This window comes from Panthera onca, chromosome B1 (assembly GCF_046562875.1).
Source record: "Panthera onca isolate mPanOnc1 chromosome B1, mPanOnc1 haplotype 2, whole genome shotgun sequence".
NCBI classification, from domain to species: Eukaryota; Metazoa; Chordata; class Mammalia; order Carnivora; family Felidae; genus Panthera; species Panthera onca.
In genome coordinates, this window is record NC_138342.1 from 177,860,482 (window position 1) to 177,883,771 (window position 23,290).

A 23,290-nucleotide genomic window follows, 5' to 3' on the forward strand; every position below is an offset into this window, starting at 1 on the left:
AAAGAATTATAAAGAAACATGAACTGAATGGGAAAACTGGACACCCACAAAGTTGGACCTCTTGTCTCACATCGTATACAAGTATTAACTCCATATGGATCAAAGACCTAAAAAAAGAACTAAAACTACAAAATGCAGAAGAAATGTTCCCTATGTTTAGAAAAAAGCAGGATGAACTCTTCATAACCTGGGATTTGGCAAAGGATTCATTCTTATGACACCAAAACACAAACAACAAAAGAAAAAGTAGATTTTTTAATGTTATTAATCAAATCATCAAAATTAAAAACTGTTTCACTGCAAAGTATGTTACCAAGAAAGTGAAAAGACAACACAGAATGGGAGAAAATATTTGCAAATCATGTTTTTGGGATGGAACGTGTACCTAGATATATAAAAAATTCTTACATTTCAACAATAAAGTGACAATCCAATTAAAAATGGACAAAGGACATAAACAGGCATTTCTCCAAAAAATATACACAAATGGCCAAAGGGCACATGAAAAAATGCTCAAGATTACTCATCAGGGAAATGCAAAATAAAACCACAACAAGGTTCTGCCATAGAGCAGGCATTTTACTCTGTGTAGGCACAGAGGTATATACACTTGGAAATGGTGCAAAATAAGGCAAAGTTCCTGTGTTTCTACTCAGGCACAGAGTAGGGAAGAGTACACAGAGGTGACAGACAAATACATGATTAAGCAAATATATAATTTCAGGCAATAAGTTCTTAAGTAAAATGAAACATGGTTGGTAAAAGCAAACATGGTTAGAAAAACCAGACAAGCAGGGCAGGGCAAGAAATTATGATAGCATCATAGCAAAAGTACAAGGAATTAACATTATGTGTGAAAATCTGGGGGGAAAGTGTTCTAGGCAAGAGGAACAAGTACGCAGACCCTGAGAAAGATGCATGGTCGGTTCATTCCAGAGACGAAAAGACCAGGGTAGCCGCAACATGAAGAAAGGGAGAGAAGGACAGGCATTAAGTCCATGCTGTAGGTGGAGGTCTGACCCAGATCAAAGAGGGCCCTGTTAAGGGATTAAGATGTCATTCAAGTGTAATGAGAACTCTTTGTGGAGCACTTTAACCAGGCCAAAGGTATGATCTGATCAGGGCATATAACCTGTGCAGCTGCACAGGGCCCCATGCTAGGCTTCATGCTCTGCTGTCACCATCTTGAAATACTTAATAATTTTAACTTTTAACATGTATTTTGTAAACAAAGTCCAATGGGACAACGGAGTATGCTGCGAGAGAAGAGATACACTGGGCGGCAGCCCATGCACACACAATAAAATCAGAAGTTTATATAGAATACCTTTTTTTTTTTGTCACCCAGAAACAGTATTAAAGCATCCTTTAAGGCATAATGACATGGCTCAAAGAATGTTAATTATTATTCAATATTTGAAGGAATCCAAGTTCAAAACCAAACTCATCTTTACTTCTTCCTCTCCCTGACTCACCCCACCCTCTGCACCTCACCACTCAGTACCTCTCTGGGAATGGCGTCCAGTTGCTGCTATAGTGAGGCCGGAAGAGCCACGTCCGTACTCGAGAACTTCTGATAACAAAGATGACTGGTTAAAAGTCAACATCTGACTCCAGCTGGGCATCAGATTCCTTCTATGTCAGGTTTGAAACACAGAGTGGATCTGAAGCCAAGACGCATTAACATCACTGGAGAATTCTAGTGGGGAGGGCCACAAACCTGAGCTGCTGGAAGTCCCCAGAGCTGGCTTGGTTCTTCACATCTCCACTCTTGGTTCTCCTGAATGGTTGAGTTTCTGACTCAACCATCTGACATGCAGTCTGACAATTTTACATGCAGTATTTATCATAACTTCATGTATCTGCCTGACCCTTTACAAAGGCCCTCTAATCTGTAAATGATAGCAGACCCCTCTAGTCTAGCTGATCCTATGACCAACCACAATCCAGAATTCCTATCCTGCTTCCAGTTTCCTACTTCTCCAATCAAATCTACTCAACACAAAGTGGATTATTCTTCCTTTAATATAGGCTAGATGGCTTCACTTCATCCAAATCACGGCCTACAGAATTTTTTATCACATGAACAGAATTCGGTAAGAGCAGGAGGTAATTCCATGAGTTCAATCACTATACTTAATCAGAAGGTTTCAACCATAAGATTTAATATCAGATTAATGATAGTCAAATAATAAAATTAAACCATTTGAGAGAAATTGTAAAGATTATAGAAAACTCAACTGTTTGATTGCCAAAAATGTAAAATGGAACGTTTTCTCATCTGAGATAAGAGGAGTCTATTTGAGCATTCACATCAATTTTGTTACTTAAAATACTCTTAGTTTATATTCAAATCATTGTTTTTTTGGACCAAGTATATCACCATCTATTTTGATGCTATAAACATTTTTAAATCCTGTTTTACTCACCAATGTACAAATCTAAATGCCTAGCAAGTGCCAAATGTTTGAAAACAATAAAGTATTTGTTGTTTAAGTGATCAATGGTGAGGTATTCTGTTATTTGCAAGTGAATGTATCCCAGATAACACAGCCTCTTACTCCATTTTAAGAAAATGAGCAAGGGGTGCCTGGGTGGCTCAGTTGGTTAAGCATCCGACTTTGGCTCAGGTCATGATCTCACAGTTGGTTGGTGGGTTCGAGTCCCATGTCTGGCTCTGTACTGACAGCTCAGAGCCTGGAGTCTGCTTCAGATTTTGTGTCTCCCTCTCTCTCTGCCCTTCTCCCACTTGCTCTCTCTCTCTCTCTCTCTCTCTCAAAAATAAATAAATAAACGTTAAAAAAAGAAAATGGGCAAAAGACATGAAGAGATATTTTACATGAAAGGATATACAAACAGTAAATAAGCCTGTGAAAAGACATTCAACATCCCTAGCCATTAGGGAAGTACAAACTGAAATCATCCTGAGCTATCCCTACATACCTATTAGAACAGCTAAAATAAAGGAAAGTGACAACAGCAAATGCTGGCAAGATGCAGAGAAATTAGATCTCTCATATACTGTAGTAGGAATGGAAAATGATATAACACTCTGGAAAACAGTATGACAGCTTCTTTAGAAAACTAAACATACACTTAACATAAGATCCAGCAATCACACTCCAGAGCTTTTATCTCAGAAAAATGAAAACTCATATCCATGTAAAAACTTGTACGTAAGTGTTCAAAGAAGATTTATTTATAATAGTCTGAAACTGGGAACCACCAAAACGTCCCTCAATTGGTGAAGGGCTAAATCATGGTACAGCAACACCATGAGATACTAATCAGCAATTAAACAAACAAACAAAACTGAAAGGCATTGTGCAATGTGGGAAAAAAGCCAATTTCAAAAAAAAATCACATGCCCTATGATTCTAGCATTCTCAAAAATGACAAAATTATAAAGACTGAAAACGGATTAGTGGTTCCTAGGGGTTAAGGATGGAAGTTGGGGAGTGACCATAAATAAGTAGAATGAGAGGGATCTTTGTGATAATATTTCTATATTTTGATTGTAGCAATGACATGAATTTCCAAATGTGATAAAATGGCACAGAACTATACAATGTACCAACACTAGTTTCCCATGCTTAGTTTTGTACTATAAATGCATAAGGTATAACCAATGGGAAAACTAGGCGTGCCCATTTCTCTGCTTTTCCAATCTCCTAGAGGTCCCTGCATTCCTTGGCTCATGGCCCCCTTCCCCATTTTCAAAGAAAGTAATGGCTGGTTGAATCCTTCTCACAATGCATCATTCTGACTTCCTTCCTATCACCCTTCTCCAATTTTAAGGAACACTGTGATACTTGGGGCCCACCAAGATAATTCAGGATCTCTCTCCATCTTTAGGTTAACTGACTGGCAACCATAATTCTATCTGTAACTTTAATTCCTGTTTGCATGTAAAATAAAATATTCCCAGGTTCCAGACACTGAGATGTGGACATTTGGGGGCCATTATTTTGCCGCATGCTACATAGAGCAGGTCCCTTCTCATAGCTGTAAATTTTAAAAGTACAATTGTAACTCATATGAGATTCTACCATCTCATATTATCTCTATAAAATAACAGCAAGGTAAAAAATAAATAAAGCAGTTCTATTATTTCTACTTGATAAGCGAAGTAACTAAGGCACAGGGAATAATCTGCCCCATAATCTGTCCTAAGTCAAAGTGCTTGCTAACGAGATCCAAGAGTAGTCACGAGGTCCCATGATTCCTGTCTTGTTGCTCCTTTGCAGCAGACCACAGTCGCCTTCAGTTACGCTAAGAGCAAAATCCTCCCTTATCGCTGAAAACTTTTGTGTTCGTTTTTATCAGCCCATAATGTAAACAAATCATCAATTGGGTTATTTATCACCTAATCTCTCTCTCTCTCTCTCTCTCTCTCTCTCTCTCTCTCTCTCATATACACACACGTACATATGTGTGTAATTACATAAAAATTACATAAGCTGTATAATGTAATAATTTCTGCTTTAACTTTTTTCTGAACCAGGATCTTATCCAGGTTAATATATTACATTTGACTGAATAAACTTAAGTTTTATCCAGTTGAATGCTCACAAACTAAGGCATGCCTTTTCTACGGCAAAGAAAAAGAACAGACAAAACACAATTATGTAAGACTCCCCAAATGGTAAATAATAGGGGGGAAAAGGGCAGAAATCCTATCACGTATGAAATAATTAATTGAAGTTCTAAATTGGGATAAGAAAAAAATGAGAATGTAGCTAAACATTTTTATTAATTCATTTCAATAGCTGGCTTTAATTATGGTATTAAATGATACTATTAAAGTTGGCCTAATCTTTCCTAATAAACCAATTTGCTTAAAGACTTCTTCGAAAAATATCATCTCATCTGTTTTCTCTTACATTTTTCAACAAATATAAAAGTATCTGAATCAATATTCTGTAATACAATAGGAATGTTATTTCTGATCATGTTATTTTTATATTAACATAAGAGCAGTTACCAATCACTGAGCATATACACTACAGCATTGAGCATATACCCAGATATAGATATTACATGAAGAGGCTTTATTTGCATTCTCTCACTTAATCCCCTTACCAATTATATGAAGTACAGTTACTACTACCATTTTAATAACTAAAAGAGAATAAGGACCCACATCTCTTGTTCAAAGACCCACATCTCTTGGACTCTAACCAGTGTAATATAATGCCAGTGAGTGTGAAAAAAAATTTTTTTGAGTCTGAAAATTTTTTAATTTTTTTTGATGTTTATTTTTGAGAGAGAAAGAGACAGAGAGCAAGCAGTGGAGGGACAGAGAGACAGGGAGACACAGAATCTGAAGCAGGCTCCAGGCTCTGAGCTGTCAGCACAGAGCCTCACGCAGCACTCGAACCCACGAACTGAGCCGAAGTCCAAGGCTTAACAACTGAGCCACTCAGGCACCCCGAGCCTGAAAACTTTTTTAAAGTGCTAATTGTTAGATTTTAAGTAGCAGTTTGAATTTGAAGTTTCCAAGTAAGATATATATATAGGAAAGATCCTCTTACCCTTTGCGTGTAAGACAAATGAAGTCAATTATTTCAACGTACAGAAAGAAAGAAAGCAAGTGACAGGAGCTTTGTTTCTCTAAAGTAATGTCACTTGCTCTATTCAGCCTTTCATACTCCCAAAAAGCTGATGAACTCCTCTTTATCAAGCGAATTACAGTTTCTTTTCTTCCAGTAGTCTTTAGAAAGTATTCCACTGACTTCATGTTTTCAATGTTGTAAGTGGAAAGTCCTTTGCTTAATTTTTTCCCCCTTTGTGGGCAACTTATTCTTTCTGCCTGGAAAAGTTCCGTATATAGATATATATCTTCCTCAGTGTGTCTTTTCACATCAAAACAGCATAGAGCTCTGTGAGCCTTTTCAATCTCAAGACTTGGGTTTTTCTATGCTTATCATTTGTTTAATTATTACTGATCTCTTCTATCAGTAATTTTTGTCTATTTTCTTTTTCCCTCCTGAAACTCCTGTCATATGTAAGGTTTTAAAATAATGTTGGTTTCCTAGGTCTATTTACCTTTTTCTTCAGGACTTCCTTATGCTAACATTTTGTTCTGTAGTGGGGAACAATTCTCACATGTGATCTTCTACGCTACTGATGTGGTCTTTAATTCACCTACTGAATTTTTCACTTTGAAAAAAATTAGGTTGTTTTGGCCTCAGGAAGTTTCTTCCATATTACACTTTAATTTCCCTGATGGAATCTTTTTATTTTTATTTTTTCATTCAGGGGTATGTATTCAGATTGTTCAATCTTCCCCTCTGAGAATTTTTCATTTGGTTTACTGGGTTTCCAGGTCTCAACGCTGGGTATTCCAATCAGTGCGAATCTCACAGGTGTTACAAAACCATGCGCCTCTATTTTCATTGAAACTGTTTGCTGTGGAAGTCAGCAAGCTGTCCCACGCCTGCTGAGGAACCAAGAAGTCTCCAAAGGGAACATGCTCTCTCCTCCTCTCCCTTGAGAATCACAGAGTATAAGCAGAGATGGGAGTGTAGTATAAATGTGGATGCACTGGAATTATATAAAGATTCAAGAGATTTCTTTATTAAAGGCCCATACTAGAACTTCCACTTAGCTACCTTTGCCAGATCTCTGTATCAGTCGTAAACACTATACACTCGGAAATGGCAAAATCCAATTCTGTCTACCTTAAACAGGCAGAGCCACTACTGATACCACAGGAAAAAAAAACTGCTGCTATAAATAATTCCTTAACATCTCTAAGTCTTTTGGGGTGCCCGGGGGGCTCAGTTGGTTGAGCACCGGATGTCAGCTCAGGTCATGGTCCCGCAGTATGTGAGTTCGAGCCCCACGTCAGGCTCTGTGCAGATAGCCTGGAGCCTGGGGCCTGCAGCCAGTTTCAGATTCTCTGTCTCCCTCTCTCTCTCTCTTTCTGCCCCTCCCCCACTCACACCCTGTCTCTCTCTGTCTCTCAAAAATAAATGTTAAAAAAATGTTAAATATCTCTAAGTCTTGGTAATCAAAATTCTACAATATAGAAGGGGAGGGAGTGTGTCCGATTGATCAAAACAAGTCCATCCCTGTATATTCTTCTCCAAAATGATCACTCATAGTTTTAAATCTCCAAAATCAGAAAAGCAATTGGATAGCCAAAATTAATCAAACAAACAAAAAACAAATGTCCATTATCAGTTAACTTTGCAAAAGATGTGTCTACAACTGGCTTTTAAAATGAATTTCAAAGCACTAACACTTGGATAGTCTTAAAAAAAAAAAAAATCAGATAATATATATTCAGAAAAGAAGATGTCTTTTATTATTTGGACACTTTATATCTGGGAGCAGAGAGACGTAGAGAGAAATGAATAAGTTCTAAAGGTAGAAAAAGTATTGATTTCTAAAGTAAATTAGGTTTGTTAGACAGAATCTAAAAATTGTATCATTGAATTACTATAATGAACCATGACCTCGGTCTTAAGTAGCTGGTTTAATTATACAAGCATTTAAAGTTGATTTTTTTAAAATAATCTCAGGCTGTATTTTGTTCTTTTTGATGGTAGCTAAAAAAGCATCTGAGAAACACATGGGATAGACTTTTTGTTTTTTTAAACTTGAAGTTTGTATTCTTTTTTTTTTTTTTTTTTTTAAATTTTTTTTTTTCAACGTTTTTTATTTATTTTTGGGACAGAGAGAGACAGAGCATGAACGGGGGAGGGGCAGAGAGAGAGGGAGACACAGAATCGGAAACAGGCTCCAGGCTCCGAGCCATCAGCCCAGAGCCTGACGCGGGGCTCGAACTCACGGACCGCGAGATCGTGACCTGGCTGAAGTCGGACGCTTAACCGACTGCGCCACCCAGGCGCCCCTGAAGTTTGTATTCTTAATCCCCTTCACCTATTTCACCCATACCCCCACTGACCTCCTCCCTTCTGGCAACCACTAGTTACTCTTGTATTTGCATCTGTTTGTTTCTGTTTGTTTGTTGGGATGGATTTTAAATTGGCCTTTAAAAAAAAAAAGTCAATAAAGGGCAAACAAAAGAAACCAGGAGGTCTATGTTACATAGTAGTCATAATTCAGGTTGAGATCTTAGCAATAATAATAGCAATTAATAATAACTATTACACCTGTCAGAATGGCTAGACTCAAAAGGACAGGAAATATCAAGTGTTAGTGAGGATGTGGAGAAAAAGGAACCTTCATGGAATTGGTGGGAATACAAACTGGTACAGCCACTGTGGAAATGAGCATGGAGGTCCCTCAAAAAATTAAAAATAGATCCTGTAATTCTACTACTGGGTATCTACCCAAAGAAAATGAAAACACTACTTCAAAAGATACACGCACCCCTATGTTTATTGTGGAATTATTTACAATAGCCAAGATATGAAAGCAACCCAAGTGTCCACTGAAAGATGAATGGATAAAGATGTGGTATACATATACACACAATGGACTATCACTCGGCCATAAAAAAAAAAAAAAAAAAAAAAAAAAAAAGGATGAGATCTTGTCATTTACAACATGGACAGACCTAGAGGGCATTTTTTTAACCCAAAAGGTATTATGCTAAGTGAAATAATCAAACAGAGAAAGAAAAATACCATATGAATTCACATATATGTGCAATCTTAAAAAAAAAAAAAGGCAAACAAACAAGCAGAAACAGAGTGGTGGTTGCCGAAGGGGAGGAGGATGAAGGATGAGGAAAATGGGTGAAGGGGAGTGGGAGATACAGGCTTCTGGTTATGGAATGACCAAGTCATAGGGATAAAAAGGTACAACACAGGGAATATAGTCAATGTTATTGTAATAGCATTGTAAGGTGACAGCAGCTATACTTGCGGTGAGCACAGCATAAAGGATAAACTTGTTTAATCACTATGTTGTACACCTGAAACTACATCAATTATATTTCAATTTAAAAAAGGAAAGCAATAAATATTTAATGTTCACTATATCAGAGACTCTAAGTACTTTCAATGTGTTATCCGCTAATTCCCCCAAGAACCCAAGTATTCCCATTTCACATATAAACATGGCACTTAAATGGCCCCTGGTCTCATAGATAGCTGGTCACTGGTCACATGAGGATATAAGACCAGAACACGTGCTTTGAAGCAATCCATCCTGCTGCCTCCTTTAAGCCAGATGACAACATGGCCTGGCTCTACTTTTATAAATGTCAAAAATATTCACTATGATACCTCACATATGGAGTATGATTAATCTGAAAACAATCGGGCTAGCATTTCATCATCTAGGCAAAAGCCTTTCAAAAATTAATTTTGTGCACTAATCTCTCCAAACCATCAGACTCAAGTTTTCATCCAGTTGTCCCAAAGTGGAAATTTGCCCAGAAGAAACATTTCAGAGTTCCTTAACTATTCTCAATTCACAAAGTGTGATATACAGCATAACTATCAGAGATTTTGGTATATTTGGTTTCCTAATAGATTCCTGAAAGCTAATTAAATGTACAGAAGGATCTACAACCAATCTTACTTCCCATAACTATCTTAATAGCAGCTATATCCTCAATTATATCTTCATTCCAGTTTTGAAGGTGCCCTTCTCCTTCCCTCAACTTGTCTAAGACACAAGCACTTAACCAGAAGGAAAGCAATATGTACCAAAGCACAGAGGACCACGGGGTTGGGGGACTGCGGGAATCCATTCTGTAAACATTCAAGTCCTACATCTAGTCTCTTATTCCAACAGAACCTAGATAAAAGGAGCATTTCATTATGTACTTTTGGGAGGGGGATTAGGAAGAGGAGGAAAGAATATTAATTGCGATAAGCTATTCAGAGGGGTACAGGTACAGAAAACATAATACTGAAGGCTAGAAAGGATAATAATTCAAGAAGGTGAAAACTATACAAAATTCTGTGACTAATGACAGAAGAATCCAATGGATATGACAAGGTAAAGCAAGAAGGGATGAAGGTAGGAAGTTCAAAGTCTACATTAGGTAAGAATACATAGCAAATTCAAAAATAATTATCACATGGGTAACTTACCACAAATAAGAGAGGTTTTTGTGGTCAGAGAGGATATTTTATAAGTTCCAGATTTTCAGGGTAGTTTTATGTAATGACTTAGTCCAGGACGTGGCTGCTTTAGTGAAAGACTTGGGAGGAAATGGGAGAAACAACTTTAAATGGAATATCTCAGAGATCAAAAAGGGCCAGGGTACCCAAAGGCTTATGTCAACAGATGTAGAAGGGAGAAAAGATAATGACAGACAATGACGTAAAGAAGCTGCACGTCAGGCATTGCAATAATTTGAGGAAAAATAAAAAATATACTGGAGGCTGGACTAGATGGCTATGAAGAGGGAAAAATTCTTAATAATACCACCACCACTATATTTTTAAAATTGACATATATGTTTGAGTTTCATCATAAAGATAAACATGAAAGATTAAACTTGAAATGGCTGTTATCCATCCCAGAAGACAACAATTATGAAAACCAATCTGCCATGGGTTAAACAAACATCCACCATCCCGAGTGTTAAGAAATAGATACACTCAAAAGAAACTATGCATGACTTCTAGAAGCTTGTTTTAGATTTCAAAATGAAAGGTTTTATACAATAAAGTAAAATCTAATATATATATATATATATATATATATATATATATATATATATACACACACACATTTAGGTAAATATGAAAGAGAAAGAAGTGTGATTGAATACAATTTCATATAATCCCAAAATTTTAAATGGTTGAAAAGTTCAATTTTCAACTTGAAATTGCTTTTTTTCTAGACTATGGCACATGTTGAAAATATTAAGCTTTGTACTACTGTATTCGAACCACTCAAAGCTTTCCAGTGCTAATAACTGGTGTTCAATTTGAGCAACATGAGGAAAAAAGATTTTGCCTTAGAGCTAGATGACTTTCCTTGAATCAACATAAAGCATCCCAATATGTCATCCAATTCAGTAAGAACTTGTATTTTACAGGCTTGTATTTGATGCTAGAATGGAAAATTCACGGTCTTTTAAAGAGACCATAAATTAACTAAATTTGATAATAGCAATCCATCAAAATTTAGTTCCACATCAGTCGGCATCTGACTCGCATTTGGAAAGTTAATGTTGTGAATCCTGTTCTTAACCAACTTTATATTGCTATCTCTCTACTTCCCTTTTGATGGAAAAAAAAAATTGCTTCTAAGAATGGAAAGTAATAAAGCCCTCTTTATTTATTCTGTGAGAACACTATTTGCACCACAATAAAAAAACAAGAGAAAAAATGTTAAATCTTCATTTCAAACTTTATACCTGTCAGATTGATCTTACAGCTTAGATACCATCAAATAATACTTACCGATACATACGTCGATTTTCCCTTTAATAGCAGCTTCGTGCAGAGGGGTGTAGTTCCAATTATCCCTGGCATTCGGATCGGCTCCTTGACATAGTAACAGACTCACAACCTCAGCATGGCCAAAAGAACAGGCATTATGAAGTGGGATGAGACCTCCATCATCACGAGCATGGACATTAGCACCCATCTGTAGTAAGTGTTCTACGACATCCTTCCTTCCAAAACCTAAAAAGGAAAATATATATTGAAGCAATTTTGTGTAAAAACAAAAAAACAAAACAAAACAAAACACTAGAATTTCTTTAATAACATTAACAAATATGAACACCTAAAATACTGTAGCAAAAAAGGGTAAAGAAAAAAAAAAATGGCTACCATTCAAGTAGTTCTCTCCTCTTACAGAACTCGAAACTAAGAAAGTTGATCCTTAAGTCTTTGGGCAGTTCATTCAAAAGACATTTCTTCAACATCTTTTATGTGTTGGGCAACTGTTCTAGAAATACAAAATGAACAAGACTCCTGTCCAAGGCATCCACTTTCCTCTCATGCTTCACAAGAAAAATTGTATCTATAAACTCCACCTCTATATTTTAAGAAATAAAGGTTATTTAAATACCGCCAATAACCAAATCTAAGACAAAGTACAACACTCAACATTATAGAGAACATATGGATACCAGAAATACGTGGTAATGGTTTGGTGACAAGAAGTTAGAAAAGGAAGAATTAAAGACAATGCCAAAATACTCTACTCTTGGGACTTATGGCCAAACCAGAACATTGCAAGCTTGAATTTAGCGACCCTAAGGAAACAATATGACAAAGAAGCCGGAACACGGGCATTTGGAAATGCAGAACCAGAAAACTGGTAGGAAGTATCATAATTTTCAGACAGAAAAAGTGGGGGGAGAGTCAGAGCGGATCTGAAGCAGTGCAGGAACTAGGCATATACTCAGAAAGGTAAAGATTACGAAGGAAGTACAACATTATAAAAGTCAGAGGGCAATAACATTATGCAAGTCCAGCATGAGGATTTAGAAGGGAAAAAAAAAAACCACCGACAATTTTAAATTTTAGTACAATGATGAAATTGTAAGCTACATTACAATGGATTAAAAAGAAAGAAAACCATAAGCATTAGTATTTTTATCTTTATAAGTTAATACACTTCATTAATGATTCTTTCTCTACTTTAAATTTTATTTGGTTTTACCGTCTAAGTATCACTACTCCCATGCTGTTACTTACCGTGTAATGTAGTTAGAAAATGGCATCGTAAGTAAAACTACGACTAAAACAGTCCTATCTTTCTCCATTTTATGCATATATAAACTAAGTGAGAACTATGAGAAAAGTTGAAAAAAAAGATTTATTTCAAGATATGTTCTCCACACTATCTATAGAAATTCATTTAATTCAGGAGAGCAGGCTCCAAGAAAAAGTCTTCAAAGTAAAAGATTATGTTTCCAGATACGTATTACAAGGTCAGAATTGGGTTTCTGTCGAAAATATCCTTCAAACTAAGCTGAAAATTTTGAGTGAAAAGAGGTCAATTTTGTACTACTAACTGGGAATACCCAAGTATAGGCTACATGCTAATGTAACTATCACCATCTTGCTGTTTGCTTTTTAATATCTGCACGACTTTACAGGTGTTAGGTTCTGTTTATTTCTCTAACTGCAGCGTGCTTCTCACCCTACTAGCACAACCTTACTCTGCCACCGGGCTACACGCACTTTCCTTACTCGTGAAGATTTTGTCATTTTCCCTCTGTGGATTTGAATAAAGCCTCCATGGCAAACTCACATTTCCCTAATCAATGCATTAATAATACCTGAGACTGAATTTCCTTTCTTCACTAACAAATGGGTTAAAATTGATATTTTTAACCTTATCAACTGGCATTTTAAAAAGTATCCTTTATAACTTTGAAGCAAAATAGCAAAGTGTGTGTTTACTTTTTACTAACACTTTTATATGTAAAATATAAAAAACAAAAACAAAAAAATGCTTGGTATCAGAAAGAGGGTGCGGAAATGGAATTGTGCTCACACATTGATAAAGTGAGTGCAAATTGATACCATATTTCATTTATTTATTTGGGGGGGGGGTTGGTGCAAAAAAGGTGGTTTTATTAAAGCACAGGGACAGGACTCATAGGCAGAAAGAGCTGCCTGGTACCACATGTTAGAAAAAAATATAGCATTATCTGAACAAAGATTCTGCATCAAGATGTTTATCAAAGCATTATTTATGGACAATCATGGAAACAGTTCACGTGTCCAACAATAAACTCTCTATTAAATAAATGATGGTTTTTCATATAACATCATCCTGTACTAAAAGGATGCTACAGAACACTGTGACTATACTTAATGACACTGAATTATACACTAAAAAATGGCTAAAATTGTAAATTTTGTTTAAAAATAAAATTTAATAAATTTCAAATTTGTGTATTTTACTGCAGTTAAGATCATCAAAAAAGTATAAACCATACATGCAAGAAAAAAAACAGGATATTATAGAAAATTCAACAACATGGGAAAGTGTTTTCAGATTAGTCTTTTAGATTAAAAATATATAAAACAAAATCCAGGAGAAAAAATATATATACATATATATTTGAAATACAGATAGAAAAAAGGACTAAATCACTAAGTAGCGTATCTGTTTTCTTAATTATCACATAAAAACACGATTTTGTATAAAATATATGTAACTGTGTAACACACATACATTCATAAAAGAAGGTAGAGGTGAACAGTCAAAATCACTGAAGACAAAGAAGATCTTTTTTTTTTTTTTTTTTTAATTTGAGAGAGAGAGCGTGCGCACAAGCAGGGGAGGGGGCAGAGGGACAGAGAGAGAAACTTAAGCAGGCTCCACACTCAGCCAGAGCCCAAATTGGGGCTCTATCCCACAACCCTGGGATCACGACAAAAGCTGAAATCAAGAGTCGGCCACTCAACTGACTGAGTCACCCAGGCACCCCAGAAGTTAGCTCTTTTAATTTGGGTTTGAATTTATGAAATATATTATTAAATCAGAGGTTTTGTTACCCACAACACAAAACAGTCCCCTATTTAAACTACTCAGAAATTTAGTACTTAGTAATTCAGAAACATTTACTTAAAACCTAAAGTTTACTTAAAACATATATTCTACCTGTTCTATTGAGTACAAATCATAATTGCTTATTCATCATTCTACAAAGTTAAATACATTATTTTTACCAATAAAGAGAATTCATTATCTCTGATGGTTATACAAGGCCTTTCTTTCACAAACAAGGTTTGTAGTCATAATTATCCCTATAATTGAATTGCTTATTTGGGTCTAAAGAACCAAAATAAAAGTAGTAATTAGGATCACAGTCAAAGAAGTACATAGAATTTGAAGTAACTTATCACTAATTAACTTGCAGGAAAATAGTCCCTAAGCAAAAACATTACAGACACACACTTGCAGACAAGATTTTCAGGGACTCATTTCATCGAACTAGCACATGTTTAAAAAATAGCTAAATCACAACTTTTTAAAGATATAATGTTGCCATTTATACACAGTTGCTACTTATACATATATTTATGGCTCAGTGTTATGAAGTACAGGAGGAAATCAATAAACTTTCTCTCTCTGATCCAGCAAAGGTCACTAAAAATTAAGACTAATTCTCTGATCTTTACCAAGTATGTGCTGTAACAGACATCCAATCTGAGTTGTACTCAAGGTATAATTTAACTTTTACAGAAAAACTCTTTTTGCTCAAAGACCATGCCCTATTCTTGACAATAATAAAAATAACAATAATGGTAAGTAACTAACATTTTGTAAGTTCTTATATGCGTCAAAAAGTATGCCCAATACTTGACATGCATTAGCCCCTTGTGATAACACTCCGTGGGAGATACAATTATCCTCATTTTGTTAACTGATTCTTTCCCCCAGTGCTGATATTAAGAAGAAAGAAGAAAGAAGGAGAAAGAAGAACAACAACAACTGTGCTTCTAAATACACATCTCAATTCTATCTACTCCCCAGTGCTACCATCTCAGTTTCTAGTTCTATAATCTCTTGCCTAGACTTCAGCATACAGCCTTCTAACAGCATATAACCTTCTAACTGGACTTTGCTGTCACATCTGCTGCCCTACGATTCATCCTTAACACAGTAGGCATAGTGATCTTTTCAAGGCATATATCAGATCAGGTCACTTCCCTGCTTAAAATCCTGCAATGGGTTCCCATAGCACATATCATAAAGTATTACTACAAACTTCTTAGGATCTCCAAGGCTTTCTGTGAGCTGGCCCCCCTGTGAGTTTTCCCATGTGTCTGAGTTTCCTCACTCTGTCTTTCACTCTCTCCTGCCTGAATATGACAAACTCCTTTCAGCCTAGGCGACTTTGCACTGTGCTCCGCCTGAGAACTTGGACCCGGATCTCCGCATGGCTAGCTCTTTATGCCATCCAATTATCGGCCTAAAGTTAATAAGCAACTCAGAGGACTCTGTCAACCACCCAATTTAAAGTCATCCATGCATGCACACACACTTTTCCACCAGTGATTCCAATATCACTCACTTTTACTTTCTTTCTGCATTTAATCACTACCTGAAAGTACCTTATTCATTTATCTATTTGCCTTTTACGTATCTCCCCACTCAAGATGGTCCATAAAATGAGGTATTCTTGAGTTATGAACTACCTTATGAGCTGTGTGTATCTCCAGCATCCAAAATAGTGCCTAAATAGCTTCAATAAAATATCGGTTGACTACATGAATATACACGTTTACTTACTTCATCATAACTAAATCAAAAAGTGAGTAGCTTTTAATTTTATATTTTTAATTTACAAAATGAAAATTCTTACAGGCTTTTCCAGCTACAAAAATGTCAAATATTTTTAAATATTTTTTTAAAAAACACCAAGTTCGCAGAAAGGAAAATCATCTGTAATGCCATCATCATCTAGAGATCACCAGGAACATTTTGATGATTAAGCTTCTAGATTTCATTCTTTGCATGCGTGTGTGTGTGTATTTAAATGTCTTTGCTCTGCCTTTTCACTTTTCAAATTTTTCAGGTAAAAAATTTAAGTGTATACACCATTTTACTTAGCATTCTATTACATGGATGTGTCATAATGTATTTAGTTGGGTGGTTTCACCACTATAAAAAGGAGATTTCGACATTACAAAAAAAAAAGTTAAAAATTAATAACATTGTATACATATCTTCATACATCTGTCCAGTTCTATAAGATAAATTTCTCAAAGTAGAAGGACGAGGTCAAAGGATACACATTCAAAATTTTGTATGTTGCCAAACTGTCCTCTAATTGTCTATCAATTTTCATTTTTAACCAAAATACACCCATTTCTCCCATCTTATGTACATGAACATAAATACATAAGCTTTATAAGCAAGAGGCAAAAATAAAAAATGCATTGCTTAATTTACATTTTGGGGGTTCATATACTTGCCCTTTTTTAGAAAATTAAATATATGAATACAGTTGAAATCTCTTAACCCTAGTCTTCTTTCCTCTCCAAAGATACCATTACACAAACTCAATGTTATACTTGTGCATATTTTTATATTTTTCATATACATGTGTTTTTAAGCACATGAGTTTATATACGTTATATATAATTCATATTAATACTTATGTTATGTTTCACATTCCATGCTCTTAGATGATATACCTATTATATTATCACTATCACACAGTCTTTAATCTCTGTTAGGGAGGTTGATAATTGTGGCGATTACCCCCTCTTCTTGTTGGCCCAGAGAAACCCAGTTACTGCTCAGGAATTGGTCAGGATGCATATGCTAACAGAAGGTAAACCTTTCCCTGGTATAAGGAGTAATGCTCATTACTCTAGGCCAGAAAGGTGAATTCATTCCTCTTTGGCAGTGACTGGAATAAGACAGAATGGAAAATCTGGAAGCTTCTGGAAAGACTTTTCTTCCTGCCAATAGAATGTGTGTAGAGGAAAAAGGCCGCTTTCTCCTCTCTCTCTTCCTCTCTATTTCTAGAAAATTTTCACATTAAGGTTGTGACATTCAGAGCTGCTGATCCCATGATGGGAAGGTCAAGAGAATTATGAAAATCCTAGCATACCCCACTGTGCTCACAGAGTACTCAACTAATTCTTGAACTTCCTACCTCTGGACTTGCCAAGCAGGAAATAAACATCCTTAGGCTTTAAATTTCTGTTAGTTGAATTGTGGAATATTTGGAGCTGAACCCATGCAAATTGATACAAACATCTGTTTGTATATTTACTAACCATTCAAGTTTCATTTGTCAGCTTTCAGTTCATTGTCTAGCTCAAATTTGTTGTCTTTTTCTTATTATTTTGTAGGAGATCTTTATATATTCTAAACACTTGTATTGGTTACATGCATTAAAAATATATACTTTTGTTTATGGCTTGTCCTTACACTCTACTTACCCAGAGTTTGATTTCGGACAAGTTTTAAACTTTAACATAATAAAATATATCAATCTTTCTCTACACTGTTTGTGCTTTCTACATAGTCTGTAATAAATCCTTCCTATTCCTACACTATTTATACATTTTCTTCCAGATTACTTTTATCATTCTGCTTTCCATATTTAGATCTTTAATCTACCTGTCCGTATGGTGTGAGTCAGAAATCTAATTTTATTTTTTTCTGTATCTTTTCTCTTTGGTTGATCAGTTTGTCTATTTAATAGTTTAACTTCAAAAAAATCTCTAAGTACTAATCAATTCACCTTGTTCGTCTTAAACATTATCTTGGCTATTACTGCTTTTTGATATTCAATATGAGTATCTTTAAGTTCCATGAAGAAATGTGTTAGAAAAAAAAGGTTTTAAGTTCATTGATTAGAATTAATTCTATAATGTTGACAAATTTACAATACTGAGTCTTTTAATCCAGGTAAATGATATATCCCTCCTCAAATTCACATCTCCTAAGTCCTTTCATTTTGTGTGTTTTTTTTTCCTCCATTAATTTCTTGCAAATATTTGTCAAGAATTTTGGGGTATGGTAAAGGTTTTGTTGGTATTGGGATGGAGAGAGCAGTCGTACACCAGGGGCGATCAGTAAAACCAGATCACACAGAGCCTTGGATCTGAGCAGGAGTTTGTCAGCCAAGATTTGTCCACTAGCTAATGTGACTAGAGGTAGTAATGACAAAATGAGGTCAGAAGATAGGCAAGATCTAGATCACGTAGGGCCTTTATCAGTGAGGAGCACATCCAGCTACAAATAACAGAATACTCAACAAATGAAGGCTCAAAAAAAAAAAAAGTAGAGATTCACAGGTCTTACTCAACTTGTCCAGTCAGAGGCAATTCAGGCTCACATAGCAGTTTAACAAAAGCTCTTTAAAGATTTTTCCACCCTGGCATGCTTAGTTAGCATGGGTAAACTGTCTACTTGTCACCTCATGGTCACAAAAAGAGTGTTACACCTCAAAGCCCGGTATTCAGGGTCCCACACAAGAAAGAAGAGGGCAAGGGAGGAAAAGGTTTTCTCTTAGTCTTTATTATTAAGGAAGCCTCTCTAAGATACTTTCACTTCTATCTAATTAGCCAAAAATGAGTCATCTGACCAGATCCCCCAAAAGCCTAGAAAATCGGTTCTTTTATGACTGGGCACAGTGCTGCCTTGACCAAAATCTCAGATCTGTTTGTGAAGATTAAGGAGAAAATAAACTTTGAGCAAATAACTGAAAGTGTCTGCAGCAACTCACCTGTTGTGGTTTCTGTGACTCGCCAAGGAGTAAACTCACGTTGGTTCTTTTACAAATACACTTAACTATTTTCCTTATCCTAATGGTAGAGTCTAAATTAAGGCCACTCAAAAATGTTTCAATATCAAACGTGAGGTCATTTGGCATATATTCACCAGGTCCAAGTTTAGGGACAGAAAACCGTTTCACTTATGTTCAACATGTTAAGCCTGCCTGAAAGTAAAGCTTCAAAGCAACAACCTTAGCAGATATTAAATCTTGTAACAAACTATTATGACTTCTAAAATGTAATAAAAGGAGAGAAACCTAAGGTGTCTGGAGTATTTTAAAGTGATGTTTTTATTTATGGTAGGAAAGTCATAGCTTAAAGATATTTTTCACACTAATCGGACTGTCAGCAAAGCAACAACTACTGTATATCATTTGAACTGCAAAATCCATTGACCTATATACTTATATACTCGATGAGAAAATGTATATTACATCTCCCGTATTTATTTATTTAAAAAATTTTTCCTTAAGGGTAGAAAGACGTAATTACACTCAGAAGATATTCAAAGAGTAAAATACGTTTGAGATTATCTAGGAAATACTCATGAACTCTCACATATATTACTGTCTTTCCTGATACAAAGAAATCACAAAAGCTAAGCTGGAAAAGATAAGGTGCTTGATAGCAGATGTGAACTGTTCGCTATTCTCTCTAAAAACATTAGAAAAAACCAGAATCTAAAAGAGTAGAAGAATGTACTTACTTTCTTAAGCATTATCAATCCACTCCCATACAAATAAAAAGCAAAACAAAAACTCTCACCAATGACAATAAAATTACTTTCAATGAAACAAATTTACCTATGATATATTTATGCAATAGATACAAGGTTTTTAAGTAACTTTTCTTTCCTGGTCAACAGACTTATTCACCTATTTAACACTGATAGCTCCAGATATCTGTGAGCACCTCTAAAAGTCCATAATAAACACAGTAATTTATAATTTCACTGAATCTGAACCGTACCTGTATCTTAGCTGATGTGCAAGAGGCAGCCTCAAAATTACAGGGGGTGCCTAGCAGAGCATCTCTACATGATTTTCTAATTCTACTCACTTTCTTCTACAGGCCTACCTTCTAAAGTTTTTTAAGTTTCCAATTTTACTACATTTTATGAAGGAAATAACATGCTACAATGGTATTCTCTAACCTGGGGAATGGGGAAAGTCTTGCAACATATTCTTTTAAAAATGTCAAGGGTTTTCTGGTCACCTGGGTGGCTCAGTCGGTTAAGCATCTGACTCCAGCTCAGGTCATGATCTCACGGCTCCTGAGTTCCAGCCCCACACTGGGCTCTGTGCTGACAGTTCAAAGCCTGGAGCCTGCTTTGGATTCTGTGTCTCCCTCTCTCTCTCTGCCCCTCCCCCACTCATTCTCTCTCTCTCTCTCTCTCTCTCTCTCTCTCTCTCTCTCTTTCTCTCTCTCTCTCTCTCTCAAAAATAAATATTAAAAAAAATACTCTCTGGACCTACTGATATATATGGAGCTGTCTAGTTCTTTTTTTACTGGTTGTATGATATTCCATTATGTAAGCTGTTTTTATTTAACCAAGCTTAAACAACCATTTGAATTGAGATTTAGGCTTAGGTTATGATCCCAGGGTTGTGGGATCGAGCCCCATGTCAGGCTCCACAATGAGCGGGGACCCTGCAGCTGCTTAAGATTCCCTTGGGGGGGGGGGGGGTGGGGGAGGTGGGGTGGGGGCCTGGGTGGCTCAGTCAGTTAACCATACAACTTCAGCTCAGGTCATGATCTTGAGGTTTTGTGAGTTCGAGCCCCACGTTGGGCTCTGTGCTGACAACTCAGAGCCTGGAGCCTGCTTCAGATTCTCCTTCTCCCTCTCTCTCTCTCTGCCCTTCCCCCACTCATTCTCTCCCTCTCTCTCTCTCTCTCTCTCCCTCTCAAAAATAAATAAACATTAAAAACATTTTTTAAATGTCAAGAATTTTCTATATACTAGGCTAAATTCATGCAATCTAATATACACAGAACCAGATATCCAGTAAGATTCCTGCTTACTGTATAATAAATATTCTACGACAAAGAAACATAAATTTTCTATTTAATATTCAAAGTTATTATTGCTTCCTATTCTTATTTCAATTCTACCTATATTAGCCTTTAAATAAAGAGTTATTTTACACTTCATTAGGTCGAAAGTCACTGTTAAGCAATAGGGAGCACGTATATTCCCTGTTGGTTCTAAAATAACAATTTAAAAACAAACTACAAAATGTCAATGAAGTTGCGTGTTTTTCATTTGTCAAAGGCAGACTCTCACCAATTTTTCCATTTTTTTTAGAACCTGATTTAGAAAAACATTTACGCTAGGATAAAATAGTATTTAATTAATTAGCAAGTATAGTCAAGAATGTGCACCTTCCCCAAACCCAACCGAGAAAGCACCAGAAGCAGAAGGGTAAGAGATGAATCCCAGATGCCAGCTTAAAACAACAACAGAAACAGTGTACGAAATCATCCCTTGAGGAAGAAAGAAGAAATGTTTGAGTACCATTGTGAGAAGAAACATCAGCTTAAGAGATAGATCAGGTATCCTGGACAGAGGCGAGGCCAGAAGAAGGTGTCCCAATTGTGTCCTATCACTCCTCAACACTGTCACATTGTTCCCTATGCTACTCTAGAATATGAAAGCAGTATTTCCATCCCAGTTCTAGCCAAAAGAAGAAGGGTAACATCAAGGTAAAATATTAGAACTTGGTCAGGGTGGGAAGCGACGTACTGGTGGACTCCCAGTTAGGCAATTACAATGAAGGTGACAGCACTTTGAAAAGAGAAGGATCAGAGAAATTCTGAGCAATCTGGACGGAGCTGGTGGGAGGTTACCATCCAGAGCCTGTCTACCCTGAGGCATGTCCCTATTTACCTCAGACCACCTAGAGGACCAAAACCAAGAACACAGGCTTTCACCACCCCTAAACCTGACCCCCATCAAACCCATTCTCCCATAATAATGCAATATTGGCCCAAAGAACTGTTAGTTTCAAGGGAATATAAGCTCACAGCAGAAAATAATGGCATGTTTGAGGAGTGCAAGTACCATGAAAGAAGAACAAAACGAAAGTGAAATCAACGGATTAAAAAAAAGACATTTTAAAGTGGCAAATTAAATGCTTCAGGAGAAAAAAAATGGAGAATATTGAAAGCACAACATGAGAACAAAAATGTACCGACTAAAGCCAACTGGACATACTGACATGAAAAATGTAAGTGGAGAAATAAAAAAATATAATGAATTGATTGAATAGTAATGAAAACAAAGAACAAATTCCCGAGAGAATCAGGTTGAAGGACTATTCCAAAAAGTATCTGATAAGGATAAACAGAAGGAGAGGAAAGGAGAAGTAGAGGATGGGAAGAGAAGAAATATACCTATGTAGAAGTAACGATAACACTTCTCATAATTAAAGAAAAATGTAAAGTTTCAGATTAATAAGAGTTCACATAGCGCCAAACACAATGGACAGACGTGTTATAGGTAATCTGCCAATACTAAAGGCTATGAAATTTCTAAATCCTTCAGAAAGAAAACACAGATGATCTACAAAAACAGAAATCATTTTACTTCAGACTAAAGTCAACCTTGTTAGGGCACCTAGGTGGCTCAGTCCATTAAGCATCCAACTTCAGCTCAGGTCATGATTTCACTGCTCGTGGGTTCAAGCCCTGCATCAGGCTCTGTGCTGACAGCTCAGAGCCTGGTGCCTGCTTCAGATTCTGTCTCCTTCTCTCTGCCCCACCCCTGTTCGCACTCTGTCTCTCTCTCTCGCAAATATAAAATAAAACATAAAAAAATAAAATAAAGTCAACCTTCTCAGTTTCAGTATTTTGATGCTTAATTTCCTATCTAGCTAACTTTTTATTTACATGAAAGAGCGAAGTTATTCTCATATGTGTAAAATCTCAAAACTGAACACAAAAATATCCCAGTTCAAGTACTCTCATCAGAATACCTCAGCATGATGAAAAATTGATTTAATAGTTTGTGTGTGCGTGTGGGTGTGTGTATCTGTACATCATGAATTATCTCAGTAAAAGTTTATTGCTGTCTCCAGGAAGACTAAACAATAAACATTCTAGCAAATAACTGCAATGTGTGGGTTACAAAGAGTACACAG

General features: G+C 36.1%; 1 protein-coding gene across 1 annotated transcript in view; it reads right to left on the reverse strand.

Annotated features, from left to right (window-relative positions):
- Nucleotides 1–23,290, reverse strand: part of TNKS (tankyrase) — a 215,657-nt gene that overhangs the window by 172,079 nt on the left and 20,288 nt on the right. Inside the window, exon 2 of the mRNA XM_060653141.3 lies at nucleotides 11,343–11,567. Within this exon, the coding sequence (XP_060509124.1) occupies nucleotides 11,343–11,567 (225 nt within the window). The remainder of the gene's footprint in view (nucleotides 1–11,342; nucleotides 11,568–23,290) is intronic.